Consider the following 20,038-nt stretch of genomic DNA (forward strand, 5'->3'; position numbering starts at 1 on the left):
TTGCCTCTTTTTTTCAGCAGTATGTCATAAATCAAGCTGAAGCCCTTATCTACTATTGTCTTCTCTCTATGCATCAGATGTACAATTATCAGAAGACACAAATTATGTGCATCAGTGGGAAAGAACATTATTTTCTATGAGAATAGCTGTAAGTGGGTGGATGACTTTAGCCATGACTGAACAAACTCAATTGAAGTGTAGTACAGAAATGAGCAATCAATTTTGGAAGCCTTCAATTGTTTGTGCTAAAACTGTGTGGGATGCCTCAGCCCGGCGAAAGACACAGTCCTGAATTCATAAAAATTTCCTTTCTCTTCTTTTCTCTATTTGGCCACTTATTTCTGCTTTCAGATGGACCTGGTGCTTACCAGTTAGAAACAAGAGGTGCTGGAAAGGATTGGAGACAATTGGAGAACCTGAATGCTTACAAGAAAGGGCTCATTTAACTGCATTTTGTGCAGTGAAAATTGCTTTTTGTGCAATGAAACCATTAACAAGAGCGGGATTTTGTGATACTGTGCTTCCCTGGCCTAATCAAACCTCACAAAGTTCAGAGGCATCTCCAGAGAGGCCCTTTGGAAGTTAACTTTTCATGTTACTGCAGATGATGGAAATGACCTGTCCCTAGCCTGTGGGCTAGCAACATTTTTTAGGGATGTAACTTTCATGTACGAGCTTTTCTGCCATTCCCTGTAAGGAATATATGCTGGAGGGAGCACCAGGGTTTTGCCATGGTGCTAAAAAATCTCTCTTCACATTTTATTGTAAGTCTACTTGAGAATTTTCATATTCTAAAGCATTTTTTGAATGTAAGCACCTTGAAAATAGGGACTGAAACCCTAATAGGTGGCTTCATGAAGGAAACCAGTGTCAGGAATAGTGAAAGGCTACTTTTACTCACAGTAGTCACTGCCATGGATATGTGTTTCAGATTAGGCTGTTTCCTAAATTGCTGGCTTCAGGTATGATGGAATCCTGAAGTCCTGTAGGGACATAATAAAATTGTTTTCTAGATGAAGTCTCTTCTGTAACCCAGAGTGCCATCATTTCTTCCACAGAGAATATAAAATGTTATTCATGGGTGTCGTGCAAAGAGCTCATTGTGGCTAAAAATTTATTCTGTTTGTTTCCTTTTGCCTTCTTGATGCCACTCATATCACTGTTTGTTGTTAGGGAAGATGAACCCAAGTGTTACCTCCACCTTTGTGGTACCTGGGTTCAAGATCTGTCTACCTCTGTTCACATAAAAATGGTACAGATATAGTCACTGAACAGAACTAGAGCAAAGATTGATCCTTCTGGGGCTCTCCTGGGTAGTCTTTACTGAGAAATGCCCAATGTATTCTGCTCCAATCTCCAAAGTCTTAGCAGTCTACATATTAATATATAACCAGCCTAAAATGGGCATAAAATTTCCTAAAATAATTCCTTCTATTGTCAGTCAAGGAAAGAAATAATTCATTCACCATGGCCCAACAATGTTCACTGAGACAGAGCAAAGACAGCCTCAGGTTACTGAAGTGACCTAGTTTCATCCTACATATTCACCACAGAGCAGCAGTAAAAATTCTCTGACAAGTCAAAGAAAGACTGAAATTTGAAAGTGGTAAATAGGAAGTTTTATAGCAGAAAGAGTCAGCCAAATAACACGGTTACTTTTTTAAAATATTGTAATATAATCTTGAAAAAAACTTGAGTGGTTTTTATCACTGCAAATGTTTGCCATGGACATTTTGTTAGTAAACAACAATTCCTTCACATCAATTAAATGAATTAATTCTTGCTTATATAGGAATAAGGAACATAAGGCTGACAGGATGTCTCAGCCAATGTTATAGAGAGATCCCAGGTACTTTGTGTTGATATTTCTGTTGTGAATTTCCACTGCCAAAACCCTACAAAGAGAATGGAGAGAGTTTACATTAAGCTGTAAGTGGTTTCATAGTATACTGCTACAGTATTAATATGTTAGAAAAACACTGTTTCTGATATCATTTGGGGCAACCTGAAAAATATTTTTTGTCATGAGTCTGTCTGTAATGGTAACGCTGCTATCCTCCCAGCCTTCTGAGCAGCTGAGCCACGTTCATGGTATAACCCTGACCACAGCTGACTTGCCTCATGGCTGTACACATGTGAGTTAGAGAGAAGCCCTCTGTTAGTTTTGTCCTACACTTTTCTGTTGCCAAGAGAAAGCAGAACAGGCGACTCTCTAAGTACCTCAGTTGTGAGGGATTGTTTTTGACAGAATCTTGATGAGAAAGATTGTATTTTAGCAACCTTACTTTACAGGCCTGGTGGATTCTGGGCAACAGCTCTACAGAAGAGGTATCTTTAATCTAATATGATGATTTTACATGAAAGCATTTCTGGTCATGCTTCACTTTGGAATCATCCTGCACATCTGGAAAGGAAGCACTACCTTTTGTTGTATAAAATTCTTTTGTGTTATACATACAGGATATCTGTCTGAGAAAGAACTCCTCCTACCACCTTTTCACCTCTGACAAGATGGAATTGGAGAAAAAAACCTTTTCATAGGACTTGATCCAACTGAAAAAAAAAAAAGCCATCTTTGCTCTCCTCCTCCTCTGGTGCTAGAATTACCTCAGTTCTTAAATTAAGAGAAGCAAAGTCACAGACGGCTGTGATTTGTTAAATTATATTTTAAGACTATCATCTGTTGTTTCAGATATTATCCTTTACTAGGAAAAATGGAAAATTTATCACTCAGGAAGAAGAGCAAAGTAGCACAAGATATGTTAAAGGCTACAGGGTAGCTGCAATCTATAATGACAGTTAACTCAAACAGCCACATGCCAAAAGTGGGGTTCAACCGGTCCTAACAAAAGCAAGGAACCAGAGGGAGGAACATGTCAGATAACCTTTTAATAAAACAAAAACCAAAACCAAACCCACAAATAATGCAAGGTAGTGCCTGTTCCTAATGCTTTCTTTTGAAGCTAGTCAGAATGGATTTGCAAATGCACTGTTGGAGTGTATTCAGCCTGGAGAAGGCTTAGGGGGGATCTAACAGCAATATGCTAATACCTACAAGGGAGTTATCAAGAAGATAGAGCCGTGTAGTGGTGCACGGCAAAAGGATTTATGGCAGTGGTATAAACTGGAAGGAGAGGTTCAAACAGGATGGAAGGAAAAACTTTCTCCATGAGGACAATCAGGCAGAGTAGCAGCAGCCTGCCAGGAGAAGTTGTGCTGCCGCCATCATTGGAGGTTTTCCAGCCTTGACCAGGCAGAGCCTGACCTCAAGCTGAGCCTGTTTAAGGCAGGAGGCTGGACCAGAGAACCCCTGAGGTCCCTCCTAATCTGAATTACTTTAGCAATGCTCAGAATTACAAACCTCTCTGGGTATGATTACTCTGTGTTGTAACTACTTAGCAGTGAAATACTTGAAGTAAATTGTCTTTTGGTTTAATAAGGAGATTTTTAGCTGACATAGTCTATTAACTTCATTCTAATATTAAGATTCTACAAGACATTGTAAGAGTTATCAGAGAACAGAATTGTCATCAGTCAAAAAAGGTTTGCTTTAGCAGGTGGCCTTCCATGTGTAACCCTGGCTTTTCCTTGCAAGTATCATGGAGAAGTAAAATCCATGACATTAGTTTTGCATATAAAAATGCATGAAATTGCTTTCCTTCTTTGACACATTTATTGCCTCAAAAAAGAGCTATGGAGGAGTAAGTTAGGCTAAAATGGATTAACATAGGCATATGTCAATTATTTCTATGAGTGATATGTAATCCTGCTTATTAGCAGTCATTTTACCAGAAAACATTACAAGCATTATAATTTCTCAAATGATTTGAAATATAACTTTTTGTGCATTTTTTTTAAAGCTAGTCCATGAATTTTATGTTTAAATGCATAGGTTTTGTGTGAAATATGTTAGTTTTCAAGTGGAAATAGTGGCACTACACTAGAAATGTTGCAGAGGAGGAAAATGACAGAAAACAACAAAAGAACGAAATTATGGAAGACTGGTGTTACCACTATGGTTTGTTTATATTTTTGTTTCTTTAATAAATGTGTGCAAGACTGAATAGGGTTGAGTGACATCCTGCAGTCCAGAGGCACTGCTGTACAGAGGCACAGAGGCACTGTTCTTATCTGAAGTGTTTGGTAAGTAGAGAAAATATCTGAGAGTGAACGAAAGGATCCAAGAAAAGAGAGAAATCTTTGCTTTGTTATATAATAGTGAGGTAGTAATACTTGGGGAACAAGTAATGTAAAATTATTATAGAGATTTTTCACTTGTTAATATGTCAAATCTTGATTACATTTGTATTATGTAATTAGTCTCCTAGATCTGTTCTTCTATACATTTGTCTTGGGATCATAACATGGAACTGACATCAGTAAGAACTTCTAACAGCAATGTAAAAAGTTTTCTCTAGGTGATACAGATTGAAATGGAAATCTGAAACTGCCTTTGAAAAGGAAGGATGTTCAGTCTCACTAGCTGCTCTGATATCCTGCCAAACAAAAAAACCCACGTCGTCCATACTCTAAATTAGCTCTATACCATTAGAACTACTGATTCTTTGAAGAGGTAGGTATCAGGAAAAGAGGTTTCTCAGTGGTATTCTGTATTCTCTCTCTATCAAACACAATGCTGATAGGTTTTTTTGTCCTTCTCTAGGAGGAAATTATGTTTAGTTAATTCCTCTAGTCCAGGACTAGTATCTGGGTGAAGCCAACTTCACCACTGTGCTCACTGGAATAAAATGCAGAAGCTGAAAGAATTCAAAGAGAGGTTAATATTCTTCTCTTCAGCCATGTCAAACCCATTCCATTTTCATACTTAGTTTCTCAGATATGGAAATAATTGGACCTGCAGAACTAACCATCTCTCCTGAGTAAAGATGCACCTCTTTTGTGCACACGGTTTTCTCCTCTCTCTTCTATTTTTATAAAAATGGTGGAACAGAACATGTTTTCCATGGCACATTGCATAAACTGTTTAAAGTATTTTGTAAAATTATTCTGTAAATTGATTTTAAAATTACTTGGCTTTTCACATAACACTTTATTTCTTTAGCATGGGTACCTGATACTGAGGAAGACAGAAGTGGGCTACATAGCACAATACAGAAATTCTAAGATATATGCATAGAAGTGAATTTTTATTTATACACAGGTAAAAAGGTATAATCATCTGTAAACCTTATTATTAAAAAAGAAATACATTTCATTCAGATCATAATTGAAGGTATTGGTAGCCCACTAATTGCAAAAAAACCCCAGTACCTCATAATTTCATAAGAAAAGTAGCTGAAAACAAGCATCTTGGTATTCTTTTTAGTATATGTTCATTAATTTTTTTTCCTAAATACTTGATCTAACAAGGCTAAGCAAGTTCTCTCAGGTGCACTTTGGAATTACATTTTTCTTTCTCCAAGGGAAAGTTAGTATAGAAGTAAATACCATCATGTGTTCCCATTGAAATAAATTTTTCTCTTTCCACCACAGAGGATGAACCTACACACTAATTTGGACTCTCTCAACTACTGATGCCAAAAAGGAACCCCCAAAAAACCCCAAAGCCCCCCAAGAATATCCAGTCAATCCAACTAAATATTTATGGACCAGCTAAAGTAACTGAGGACTAGAATCAAAAATAGGCAGTAGTATAGTTTCCTTAATTCTTCATTATTGAAAATAAAAATAAATGGAAGGTAATTTACAAAGCAAACACAAAGAGAAGTGCATGATAATCCTGTAAGGCTGACTGATGATTCTGAAAGAGCTGTTTTGTGATGAAAAATGAGTTGGAGTGGTGGACAGCATTTATCAATCAGACACCTTTATCTCTGAGTGATGTTAGATTAGAGTTGAGCAGATGAGTTATGTATCATTATCAAATAAATATTAATTTCTTATGTGAAGAATTAAAATACTCTTTTAATGAAAAAACAGCTGTGTATAGATCTTCCAGTAGTTTTCATATTTTGCATATCTACCACATGACAACAAAGTCTCTATGTTCTTTCTCTAAATATCATCTTTTACTAGACTTAGATGTTCCAAGTTTCTAAAAAAGAGAATAAGGATTGTGCCATAGTCAGTTTTATTTTAGAGCACAAGTATCATAGTCCTGTGTATGTCAACTAGGTTATAATGTAAACCGGAAATCTGCATTTACCTATGTATAGTTATGAGCAATAATAGAAATTACTGTTTTAATAAAGTATTCTTCCCACATACATATATGGGTTACAAGTGACCCTGAAGCTGTTCTTTATCACTAGTATATTATGGAGATTTATCTTTTAGCATCAAGGCTTTTTTCACTATTTCTATGGGACATGATCTGAGCCTATTTTAATAAAAATAATTAAAATTCTGGCTCTGGCATATTTGACATCTCTCCATAGTACACACTGTGTGACAGGTACATGGAGTACAATCAGTCGCTTACTTCTCAATATCTAGTTGGCCTTGCACTCTCTTTCGGGGGGATGCCAAATTGGGAGCTGCTTGTGACTATGATGGACCCATTTGTGTCGCAGCAGAAGCTCTGGCTTAGAAAAAAGGTTCTGAAAGGCAAATGATTTTACCCTGAAAAAACCCGAGTGTTAGAGATTTAAGATGTCTTCATGAGGGTTGATACGATTTATAATATAAAAGTGTGAAACTACCATATCAGCTTTTTCCCCAGGTAATCTTCCAAGATATTGTGCAGGTAGTCATTAAGTATAGAAATGAAGTCTGGCACGAAAAAGCTTTTGTGGCAAATAGTGCAGAAGCCAGCTGCACAGCCTATAGGAAAAGAGAGCTTTCCGTAGACATTTATTAATTACAGGAGATCTTTAAAACCGTGATCTGGTTTTAGATAGAAAATGAAAGGTTTCTCAGTTACTATGCAGAAACCTGGCACTAGAAATTACACAGGTATAATTCCTAAAGTACTTTATACTAAATGAAGGGGTTTTAGAGACAAACTGGACTTTCATAAACATTAGAATTACTGTATTTTCTTCAAAGTTTGGTTTGAATATTAAGTTTCAAAGTTTCACAGATTTTTAGATTCCAAAAGATTAAGGTATAATTATTCCTAGAAGCTTTATTATGCTTTTTGGATTTTCAGTCTCAAATAATTCAACAGGTTCTGATAAGCTTGGCAAGAAAAAAAAAAAAACAAACCCAAGTAACTGTAGACTAAGATTAAGCCTTATGAATGTCATACCTGAATGATGTTACAGAATGCCATGGAGAATTTAACTGTGGAGAAATAATACTCCTGATCAAAACAAAATCAAAACCCTTTTATCCTTCTGTTAAATGTTGGCAAATGTTGATCTTCTGTTTAACTGAAGATCAGCTGGGAAATGGGCTCTTTGTTACTAAAAGAATTAATTAGTTTTTTTTTCTCTGACTGATTTCCAATCTCTGAAAATTATAGTAGGCTCAAAATAATAGATAGCAAAAATTCCTAGTAGAAGTATATTTCTGTATTTGGCTGGTAGAGTGTGTGGCACGACTCTGATCAAGTGAAAGCTGATCTCAAAGAGAGGACTTGAACACTCAAACCAAAAATGTACCTGCTGGATCAGGCTTTAATCACCAAGCTCACTCTAAGTGGATGAATACTTGAAGAGAATTCTTTTTCTTGCCCTTCAGGTTTCCTGCTTCAGAGACACCACATTGCTTCATCACAGTCTTTGACTTAAAAAAATTCTTTGTGGAGTCACTCTTGATATTCAAATGCTTTATTACTTTCCTCGCTAAGTGTTGTAAATATTTATTTACTTTTATGCAGTTTTAGTCTTATAAATCAAGAAACCTGTAGTGTTTAAAACATGGATTTATGTGTAAGTTGATAAACTGTTGTGAGTAACTAGCTCAGCATACAAAGAGTTGTAATAATTATTTCAGAATTAGTCTCTTAATATCTAACAAGATATGTTTACAAGCAAGTAAACTAGATTTTATTATAGCAATTAGGGGCACTTGTAATAAGATGTAAAGTAAAAATGAACAATGATGTAAAAAATTACTATCAGCGACATATAATCTTTACAATTTTGCCCTACTGTTCATAAATTTCAAAAGATGCTCAAGAGCAATCATATGTTTTGTGAGGAAAAACTTAGCTCTTATTTACTTTCTCCAAAATGCCTGTTCTTAAACTTCATAAGCAATAGTTTGTAAATTTAAGTACTATTCTGGTCATAGAAATTATCTGTATCTTTTCTCTCACTCTCAAGAACATTTTTCAATCATTTTACAACCTTTTCCATAATAATTAAAAATACTGACATTCTTGTGCTTATAAACTAGCTTGATTATGCCCTAAACAGGATATGACACACTCTATGAAATTTATATGCATGATATACTGAAACACAAGTTTATGCTGACTTGGGATAGAATGTATTTTAGCTTCCAAGGGTAGCCCTTTCTCAAAGCAAATATCTTACCTTGGTCCAGAACCAAGCCTATGCAACACTAATCCTGATCCCTTCCAAAATTTTTAATATTGTTGAGTGAGTTGGTTTCCTGTCAAGAACTTGAAACCCTACCTTCTGCTGCACTCAAGCTGTGTTGCTGGTTGGAGTTAGAGCAAAAAGGGATGTTTTCAGGCCCGATGCACTTTAATCGAGATAGTTGACAATCCTGTAGTTTCCAGTACTCAATTCAAAGCTGGATGTCTGGCAGGCAGGTCTCAAATCACCACCACTGTGAATAGTAACAGTACAGTCACTAGATAACCACGGTTACCAGAACTTAAAGTAATAGCAGGTTATCCTATTTGGGGCAGATAAACTTTGCTCTGTTTCCCCTACCCCTGATGGTTTTAGTTACTGTATCAACTTCAAGAGGTATGCTTCTTGATTTTGATGGGTTAATTGAAGATCAGTAATAAACTAGAAGTGCTCTTCTTCATCTTCCCTTAACCACAACTTTTATGGAACACTTCTATAAAAGGCTTTCAGTCAGGAACCTGCATATGCAAATAAATTTTAAAATATTGCAGTTTGCAATACATTTATTTCAAAAGAAGCCTTTCCCTATTTCAAGGTAATAAAATCTTTACAAAAAAAATTTTATTTGAATATTGACACTTGTGCAAAGCTTTTAGTGCTTCAACACAATTTTAGCACAACCATAAATCCACCACTGTCAATTTTCTGGAAATATGCCAGTCTATCTTTCTTCCTTTTTGAGGCATGACCAAAATCCTTCCTAGTCTCCAAATCTTTATACCCAAATCCCCTCAAATACATTGGCAAGATACAGCAATTTGAATTCACATGTGTCAAGGAATAGACTGGAGATAAGCATGTGGAACAGAAAATCCTGAACAAATGTTGGAGATTAATTAGCTACGTTCAAAGAAAAATCCTTCAAGCACCCAATCTCTCCATTTCCAATACCATCTTAGTGAGAAACACAGATGACAAATGTTGTCTGTGTTGCTCTGCAGAATGACCCTGAGGGCAGGATCAGAGCTACACCAGCCATCTGTTTGAACTTTCCTACTGGAGCATTTCTGTGGCTGCTTCCAAGTGATCCCATTGGTACTGAGGGAGAAGGGAAATCTGATCAGTCCTGGTCCTTTTGGTGCCTTTACCTGCACTGTAGTTGAGATGTGCTACTCAGTGTGGCTTTCAGTGGTCCCACCCAACCTTCCACTGACGACCTTGAAGAAAAAAAATCTACATTTCATCCATTATGCCTGTTGCAAGACCATGTGAATTTTATAGGCATCATGAAGGCTGAACATTCACAGCTTCTCAGGGCAATCTGTTCAAGTGCCTCACCACCCTCACAGGAAAGAATTTCTTCCTAATATCTAATCTAAACCTACCCTCTTTCAGTTTGAATCCACTCCTCCTAGTTCTGTCACTACATGCTCTTGTAAAAAGTCTCTCTCCATCTTTCTTATAGGCTCCTTTCAGGTACTGGAAGGCCACAATTAGGTCACTCCTGAGCCATCTCTTTTCCAGGCTAAACAAACCAAATTCTCTCAGCCTTTCCTCATAGGAGAGGTGCTCCATTCTTCTAATCATCTTTGCATCCCTACTAAGGACTCGGTCCAGGAGGTCCCAGAAGTGGACATGGGATCTCACAAGAGCAGAGCAGAGAGGCAGAATCACCTCCCTTGACCAGCTGGCCATACTGCTTTTGATGCAGCCCAGGGTATGGTTGACTTTCTGGGTTGACCATTGCTGAATCACGTCCAGCCTTTCATCCACCAGCGAACAGGTATATGACATTAGATCAAGTTGCTGAGAGCAGTGACACTTAAACTGGGGACAGTCTCTCTAGCTGCGTTTTTCCTACTGAGGATTTTTTCCCCAAAGATGCATAATAGATGTGATAAATATCAGCTGGCAATAATGATGCCAAAATCAAACAAACAGCAGCAGCCAGACAGATTTTCTCAGGATGGTCAGTATAGTAAGTCTTATTCTAATCATGTTGGTTTGGGATTTTTCATCATATATTATAATCTGAACAATATTTGCATTGGTCAGAATTATTTTTATATTTTAGCCTATAAATCTGCTTTTCCTCCAAAAAGAGAATAAATGCATTACATGCTGTACAACAAATCCAGCATATTAAAACAATGTCAGGATTGATCTGAGCAAGTCATACTAATATTCCAAAGTAATCTTTACCAGTTGCTACTAAAAGGCCATGCAGATTTCCTTCCATTGGTCTCTTTTCTGAGATGATTGTAGCACTTGTATTAGAAACAACACAGCCCCACTCACAGCACTCCCTTCCATTTAGTTCCATCCTTAGAGGAACATTACAGAAGTCAGCAAAATTACTTAATGCATCCCTGGAAGAAACTCCAATAGTATATCAAAGGTCACTGTGCCTTTCAATAGGAAGGCTTTCATCTTAACGAAGATTAATATGAATGTATTAATTGAATTACCTGAAATGTATTCATTTTTTACTCTGAACAGTCTCCTTAATGAGATATTGTCAGAGGAGCATAAAAATGGAAAAGACCAACAGTCTATGATAAAGACCTTCAAATTCAACTTCACTTAATACACAATTTTTGTCCCATCTGCTATTTTGTCCATGAGCAAAACCAAAACCGCTTTCTGACATACATGGATAAAAGTGTCCTAGGCAGATGATTAGATTAATATTCCAGTGTGGAATGCAAGACTGGATTTTTCCTCCGCAGTAGACAATTCCACATAATCAAAGTTATGCTAAATTTAGCATATATTGATAAAATTGCATTTTCATGTGCAGAAATGTGTCTACATCTTGGGTCTGAACATAGAAATTAAACAAAGGTTTCTCTGCATCCCCAAATTTATTTGTAGCACTAATCCAAAAAGACTGATTCGAAACATTAAGATCAGGATTTAGTTTGACATATTTCAGGGAGTGAAATCATCAAGGTTGATTTACACAGGTTATGCAGGAAAGGATGGCAGTTCTTTTAATGTCTGCTAAATTCACCATGAGAGTCCTGCTAAGCAGGCCTGGCTTGAAAATCAAATTCTTTGGCCTCCTATTTCCCATCAAAAAGGCCAACCCTGCCCCAGAGGGCCCAAACTTAGACAACAAGACCTCTCTGTTCCCTTCCTCCTGTCTATTCACCATTCCACTCAAGTACTTGCTCTCAGCTGAGCTGCCAGCTTCACTGTTTTAGGTCTAATTTTTAATATCTGAAAAAACATACATAATTTAAAAATGGAGCACAACAAAAAATGAGAAAACCTGCTAAGAAGCAGCTTAAAGCAGTAGCTTACATGTTAAATCTTTAAGGTGACATGAAAGACTATAAGGACTACTATATCCTATTTAAGGACTTTATTGGCAACTTAGACCAAATGAGTACCATTTATTAAAAAAAAACCTTGAGAAAAGCCGAAACAAAACATTATTTAGAGTAAGAAGGCTTACTTCAAAAGATATATTTTGCCAGCCAAAATACTGTCTCTAAGCTGAAAATGAAGTGACTACTAAAAGCCTGTTCCTGAGAGGTTCCATAGGGTTACATGCTACATCTTGATGCAGATGACTGGCATAAAATATTCTGTACAGCTACTATTAACATTTACATGAATTTTTAACATGAGCTCTGGCTTTGTAATGATCAGTTGACTTATTAATTTTCTGTCCAGTGATGAGCACCGATAGGTTTAGTTCTCTGGTTTAGATGGGTTTTTAAATGTCTGGGTGCTTTCCTGATGTTGGCAAATGCCTCATGCCTTGATAAATTAACAAAGGACTAGATTGAAATAGTACTTGACAAAGAAAAAGTTACGAGAACTAATAGAAACACTAGGATTCATCCACTTTTCTCCATCTGTGCAGCTAAAGAGAACAGAAAGGTACCAGATCCTTTCTAAAACAAGAGAAAAAATATTTTATACTGCTTAGACTCTTGAAGCATCTTTTACCCAGCTGTATCTCAGCAATTTCCAGAACAACATTGAGTGAAACAGTCAACACTTCCTTTATGTGACTCCTGTCTCTAAATGACAGTCATGTGTAAGCAGCAAGATATTTTTCCAAAGGCATTAGTTTTTCTTTGTTTCTGTTTCTCCTGCTGTTTTTTTTTAAACTTTGTTTGTAAAACAGATCTGTGTTTTCTCTGTAATTTTTCTTATTTTCTTTAAAATATAACTTCTCTGCTGAAAAAAAAAGTGGATCAAGTTTTAAAAACAAAGTTAACTTCTAAGATATCTAAGATATCTAAGAATTAAAAAAGAGAGCTATATCAGAAGAAAGATAGAGCCTTGCACTGTTCTTACTGGTCTTTTTCCTTTGAAAAGTGGACTTTTCAATCCTTAACTACTGTTTTGTGCTTGAAACTTAAATATTATGAAAATCTTTACTTGTTAAAACCAATTGATATTGTCAATTTTTCTAATAAAAAGCCATATGCCCCCAACTGCATGCTTCTATGTGAGGAATTAACATTGTTAAATGTTATGCAAGAAAAGATATAAATGGATTTAAAGAAAGAGAGAATTATCTGGAGGTAGCTGCTCATGGGAATTTTTCTGTGTGCCAGTGCACATCTTTACAGAATCTGGAAAATTGTTTTCCAAAGAATCAGTAAAAAACCCCAATCACTCAAATACACTTGTTCACAAGTTGCAGGCCAAACACTCTCTCCTCCATTATATCTTGATGGTTGTCCAGTTTGGACACATGCATGAGGTTGTATCATTCCTTTTAGGAACTGGTGACCTAAATTATTTTCCACACACTAACAGTTTCCTAGATGGGTAAACATGTAATAAAGACAACAGCTTTATCTGTATCAGATGTGTGTTCACCATTCTCTGCTTCCTTATTTGAAATACTCAGTTTACACCAGGTTTCCACACATATAATTCAAGACTTGCAAGGGTTGGGTCTTTCAAGCTTTGAAGGCAAAATCAGTGTATAGCCATAAAATTATAAATCTCAAAAGATGTAAGGACTAAAAATCTACCAGGCAGAGTCATAAATCTGTATTTGTCACCCTGTACCACTGCCTCATATTGCCTGAAAGCTTACTTGCATACAGAGGCAAAAAGGTAATTGATTGTACTACTCAGATAAGTATCCTGAAATGCTGATCTGATTGTTTACTTTATATAAATCACAGTCTTGCTAACCCACAAATAAAAAGGTCATGAGATTATTACGATATTTAGTTTTTATTTTTGTTTGCTTGTTCACCTCCCCCCTGCATATCCTTCATGATTATATATGCAACCATAGTAAGGCAATTTTGGGTACTCCTTTATTGGTGTGAAAATATATATCACATATTATTATCTACAGCTCTATATCATTATCTACAGCTAACAAAAGAAGCCCTTGTTACTTGCACACTTTCAAAACAAAATGTTTTTTTATGATTTCTTACACAGAAACCTCAGCATCCTAGATTAACCTCAGCCTTAGCAATGAGGTCTTTATGTTAAAGTAGGACATCATGGGCTTATTCAGTTATTATATTCCACCAGGTTTGTTTGGACCAGAAAATTAAACCAGGAATGACAGATATGTTTAAGCTGTGCTGCTGTTATTTTGAATATTTTATACTATTCTTTTAAGAGGTGAATTCTTACTTTATGAAAATAATTAAATTTGTATATAAACTTAAGGTACGTATATAATAAATTATTTGTTAGCATTCTGGTAGAAATAAAGACTTTTTTAAAGAACCGCCATGTTTTAAGTATTTAGTTACTAAATTTAAGTATTTTTAAGTATTTAGTTACTTTCTTCATACACGTTCACAAAAAAAAAAAAATTAAATTCTGGTCAGAGTTGTAGCTGCAGGCTTACAAATTAAACAGCACAAACCTGCAAAGACCAGTAGGTCAAATTTCTCGTTAACCATCCTTTCAGAAAAAGCTGCCGACTTCCTGACATCTTCAGAGTTGTCAAAAGACATTATCACAAAGCAAGCTTAGCCCTTGTAACATTTTCTGTCTATAAAGAATCAGAAAGGGAGTTTTGTGCCTGCGGCTTGAAAAGAAGGCATACAGTGATTGCACACATTTATCTTAGTCAGAGCTGTGATGAGGTAAATAAAGGAGGGTTTGTGCACATGGAAATCTATAATCCATAATATTTCCAGCGGATTGAATGTAAATGAAATTCTTTCCTGGTTTCACAATTCTCAGTGACGGTATTTCATAATTTTAGAAAATGTTACACACACCGCAGAACATTTGAACAGCAAATATGCAAATAAATAGATAGTCAGTAGATTACAAAAAAAGGCACAGGTAGATTTTCCCACAGGAGATTTTATATCAGAAAAAGTAAAACTACAAAGTCTTCCCCACATGCTGCTATGTATCCTTAGCAAATACCTAAAAGATTGCAATCTTAAGGCATATTTCAAATGCATTAAAAAACCGGTCTGTACACATATACCAAGAGCACTCCCACATGGAGCCTACAGTCACATGGAGACACTAGATAGACACAAATTGTATCTCACTTACATAACCCCGTGGTGACAGAGACACCAACGGTTTCACTGTGCAGCTTTCAGAGCAATGATACACATCGAGAGCCCTGCCTTGTCCAATCGCTTTTTGCACCTTTCAGCAAACCCTGAGCGCTGCCTCCTCATTTGCCTCTGGATGGCCTCAGCCCAAGCCCCGGGACACCTTTAGACCTACAGATCCTACTGCACTGATGAGATGTGAAATCCCACCCAAGAAAAAAGCACTAGGATCCTGGCTGTGCTGCTGCATTAAGCCCCTTTTCAGCAGTAACCTTAAGAAAACAGGCTCTATCCTACATATGCAGGCCCGAATGGAAAAGAGCTTAGCAGTCACCATCCGAGCTCTAAAGGCCTAAAATGTGTAAAGAGAAGCTTGAAAAAATCAGAATATGCAAACTACTACTAAAAGGTACATGAAATATTGACAAAGAATATTTAATCACTTTTTTTAAAATTTAAAAGCACCTAGACAAAACTTACTATTTAGCATCTCAGTACAAGAGGAAGACAAAATTGAAGGTATTTGACTGTTTTGTCAAACATATATAAGCACAGCATATATAAGTCACTTCAAAATGCTTCAAAACAATGATTTGGGGCCAATATGAACCACAGCAAATGTTGTTCCTTAGATGTGCAAGAAACTGAAAAAATAAAGTAAGGCTTTTTGTCTCAGAAGAAATGTTGATAAACCCAAACCACTCCAATTAACTTGAAAAATAAGTCTATCCAGAATATTTAAAATGTGTAAACTAAAATGAAAATATTCTGTAACTTTTGAGATTTCTAGGACTAACAGTAAATTAAGCCAGCCATTTTTTAATACCAGGGGCATTATTAAGCACACTAAAGAATGTGCCCTTTTGCACAAGAATTAAGAAGCTCGTTTAAGGTTGCACGATCAGCCAGACACAAGCATTATCTGTGACAAAGCCTTCACAATCAGTCTACTGCTTTAATTAGTAGTTTGACCTTCCTAGACATGAAAATCACAGTCTCCTCTGCGACTGAATTATTTTTTAATTTGATAAAACTGAACGTGCTATTCATGGATGTCATCCATGGACACAGATTTGAAACAGATGCTCCTAATATTCTTTCTTCCCCTTGTATTTCATCTGCATGAATCAATGGCTGGGTAGGCACCATCTGTCCTTTGTTCTCTGTTGCCAGAATGGGCCACTTCAGAAGGAAAAAAAAAATCATTGTCAGAATTTCCTGGACAATGCAAATTCTGAGCTTAGCGCAACACAGCTACTGAAAAACTGGGATTAAGTCACGTCTTTAATCACTTTGATTAAATCAAAGACTCCTTGTTACTCAAAATAATTTGGGTTAATTATTTTCTTCATTATATGAGACTTTTCCGAGAACCTCCTTACTTTTTCTGGCCCTTTTAAAAATACCTTTCCAGTTGTGTTGACACATGGAAATTGCAGATCCCAGAACTCTATGAAAGTACTTCCCATGTACTCTCACAATCAATCTGTACAAAAGTACCAACTGTACCTTTTGGACAGCGACAAGTCTATGCATCAAAGAACCTAATTTACCCCATGACCTCAGGTTTGCACTGGCAGTTCATGTTTAGTTGGCTATTTACCATACAATATAAGCATGAATCTCTATCAGCAAGCAAGGCACACTGCTCTGTAATACAGATTTTGTCTTATAATTTACTATTCTGCCTACTTCTAATATTTGCAAATTTTAAGTGATACTTTTCTCCATACTGTTGCTGAGAAGTCTGTTGCTCAGACTTAGCTGCGTATTTTTGTGGTTTGCCTCTTTAATATTTCTGCCTGCCTACAAAGAATGCAGGCAAAGAAGAGATTTTTAGAGCAGAAAAAAAAGCAGTAAAAAGATAAACTACTCAACAGAGAGTACCAAAGACTCTGTAAAAGATGTGTGCAGAGGCTGTTAATCAGGGAATCAGACGTGTCCAATCCCATTAATATATATATTCTCACATGGCCAGAGCCTAGCAAGGAGATGTTAAATTGTTAAAGAGGGTGGTGGATCTCAGGAGTCACACAGGATGGGAACTGAAGAAGAGAGCAGGCAAACCCAGGCTAAAGGACATGCTAAATCCAGCTGTGAATCCCCTCTGGGGGGAACCTTTGTTCCATGCTCATCAGCCTATGGGCCACTGGCTATAGAGGCAGTGTCTGTGGCTATAGGAGAGACTGGCTGGCTCAGGTGGATGCCTCCTCACTCACCAGCCAGGTCACCCCAGCATCTGTGAGCACTGAGTTGTTTCTTCACAGAATCAATTAGGTTGGTAAAGACCTTTGAGATCATTGAGTCTGAATCTTGTCCTAACACCACCATGTCAACTATACCATGGTAGTAAGTGCCTCATCCCATCTTTCCTTAAACACCTCCAAGGACAGTGACTCCACCACCTCCTTGGGGAATCCATTCCAATGTCTAATCACCCTTTCTGTGAAGAAACTCCTTCTAATGTCCAACCTAAACCTCCCTTGGTGCAGCTTAAGACTATATCCTCTCCTCCTGTCGCTGGTTGCCTGGGAGAAGAGGCCGACCCCCAACTTCCCTCAAAACCTGAGGTAATCGTGCAGTCCCGTGCTTACTTCAGGTACTACAACTTTAACTCGGTCCTTTCCCGTACCACCTGCTGCTGTGAGGGGACAGCACACACCAGTACATCCCAGTACACCCCCGAGGACCAGCAACACCTCACCCGCTCCATTCACTCACACACACCGCACCATGGCGCTCCCTGTGCCCTCCCAGTGTTGGGGAGCCCCACCTTGGCCACCCATTCACTCACACACACCGCACCATGGCGCTCCCTGTGCCCTCCCAGTGTTGGGGAGCCCCACCTTGGCCACCCCCTCGCCGCACGCGGGGGGCTTCCCGCGAAAAAAGGCTTAGGCGACCAGCACAGCTCCCCTGAAGCTCCTACCACTAAACCTGATTCCCCACCCCGGCCCCCATCTCGCCCAAGCCCCCGCGCGGCAGGACCTTCTCCGCCCCCGTCCCCGCCCGCAGACATGAATAGGCGGCAGCTTTCCCGGCTCCGCGGGGGCGGCCGGGGGGCGTCGGCGCGGTTTGCCGGCCGGGCCGCGCTCGCTGGGGGGCGCGCACGGTCACGGCCCAGCCAGAGCCACAGCCACAAGCGCAGAGCCACAGCCAGAGCCACAGCCACAGCACGCCACAGGCCACAGCCAGAGCCACAGCCAGAGCCACAGCCAGAGCCACAGCCACAAGCCCACAGCCACAGCCACCAGCCAGACCGCGGCGCGCTCGCGGGCGGCGGCCGGAGAGTGAGCGGGGGCTGCGGCGGCGTAAGCAGCCCCGGCGGCGCGCCCCGGCAACCGGGGCTTGCTGGCTCCTGCTCCGCGCCCCCACCGCACCGACCGGCCTCCCTCGCCCTGCCGGCGGATGCGGACGGGGGCAGGACGAGGAGAGGAAGGCTGGCGCCGCTTCTCGCAGCGGCGCCCCAGAGCTTTGGCGCCGAGCCGGCGGCATGGCGGGGAGCCGGCGCCGTGAATGGCGCCCGGAGGCGGGAGGAGCCGCTCGGGCAGCGGATCGCGGCCCTCGGGTGCGAGGCCAGGGCCGGCGGAAATGTAGCGTTCCCGTTGGAGGATCCCGAGCGGCTGGCGGGGCCGTGCGGCTGAAGAGGGCGACCCGGGGATGGGCTGGCAGCAGCCGCAGCACGGCTACGGCGCGGCTCCGCGCCGGCGCGGGGAAACTCGCTCGGGTCTTCGGCAACAGGCGGGCTGGGCGCCGAGCACAGCCCGGACCTGCACTTCAAAATGAGCAAGAAGATCGCCCAGCTGACGAAGGTGAGGGAGACGCGCCGAGTTCTCCGCCGCCTCGGTTGTCTTCCCGCTCCGCGGTGTCTTTGCGCCTCGCTATCGCGCGGGCAGGGATGGGCCTGGAGAGGGGCTCGTTGTTGGGGTTGGTGGCAAATCCAGGAGGGATGCAGCCGGGTGTGTGCCTCGGAGGCTGCGCCTGGAGCGGCCGACTTGCCCCGCGGAGCATCCTTGTTCCCCGGGGGCCGGAGCTTGGCGTGCCCCGCGGTCCCGCGGAGCGGGAGCCCGGGGCTGGAGGCGGACCGCTCACGGGAGCTGCCGCAGTACCGGCCCCGATAGTTGTGTCCGAATCCCACCGGGTGCGGCCACCTATCCCGGTGTGTAGGAGCGGGTCCCTGGCTGCTGGGCTGGTACTTGATATTTATTCTGTGAAAATTACAGCTTCTCTTCTAGCTCTTTTTTAAGCCCTTCTCCAGATCTCTTTAAATTGTGAAATTCAAGTGTTGCTTGCCTTCCGTTTGCTGTAGTGGTGTTATTTTAGGTGTCTGGCAATAGCTTAAGTGCCTTAGATGGCGAGGGCGAAGAGTGAGAAAATCTCTGGTCTAGTATTGCTGATTGAACAGATTTCATTGTGTCATCCCTAGCCTAGAAAATACATTGTATCTTTCACAGAGGCTGGAGTCAAGCTACGAGGTGTTTTTGAATCGTAGGGGAGGTAAGGCTGGTAGGCCCCGCGTTTCAGATGTGATTGCAGCTGTGATTTACTTAAAATAACTTAAAAGAATGCTTTGGTGCCGTAATCTTTCTTGTATGATGCTCAAGCTGTAGGCAAATAGCCTTGTTTAGGGAATGAGAGGCAGATTATCTTTGTTAAAGAGAAAGCAGAAGAAGTCATTTCTGTCGAGAATTACATAGCTAAAACATTTAAAAGCACTGTGGGAACTGCTAGTATTCTTCAAATGTATGCTAAAATGGATGAAGGTGACATTTCGTTGGAACTAAGAATGAAGACTGCTGGCAGTCTCACAGCAGAGACAGTTCATATTTATATACAGTTGATGCACTATCGACCAGTTAAAAATAGTATTTATCATGGCACACTGTGCACCTTCATGTGTTGGAAAACTGATGACTGAGGGGTATTTTGTCTTAGAATTCAGAGTCCAATTCCTTTCTATGTTAATATCAGCGGAATTCTAATTTCATAAGGAGAAAAGTTGAATTAAAATAAGCTGAGCAATCTCCTTGGTTTTGCTCCCTGTGCATACAAATCACAAATTAAAAC

General features: G+C 39.6%; 1 protein-coding gene across 7 annotated transcripts in view; it reads left to right on the forward strand.

Annotated features, from left to right (window-relative positions):
• Window positions 1–18,717: 18,717 nt before the first annotated feature.
• Window positions 18,718–20,038, forward strand: part of FAM184A (family with sequence similarity 184 member A) — a 77,352-nt gene continuing 76,031 nt past the window's right edge. For 6 of the 7 annotated variants that reach the window (XM_018077912.2, XM_018077909.2, XM_018077910.2 and 3 more), the window contains exon 1: window positions 18,736–18,783. In XM_018077912.2, the coding sequence (XP_017933401.1) occupies window positions 18,754–18,783 (30 nt within the window). In that variant the 5' untranslated portion in view covers window positions 18,736–18,753. Of the gene's footprint in view, window positions 18,784–20,038 lie in introns of all 7 variants that reach the window. The other variant, XM_018077914.2, reaches the window with a different exon arrangement.

The sequence above is a fragment of the Manacus vitellinus genome, unplaced genomic scaffold, assembly GCF_001715985.3.
Source record: "Manacus vitellinus isolate BGI_N305 unplaced genomic scaffold, ASM171598v3 scaffold_4_pilon, whole genome shotgun sequence".
In the NCBI taxonomy this organism is placed as follows: Eukaryota; Metazoa; Chordata; class Aves; order Passeriformes; family Pipridae; genus Manacus; species Manacus vitellinus.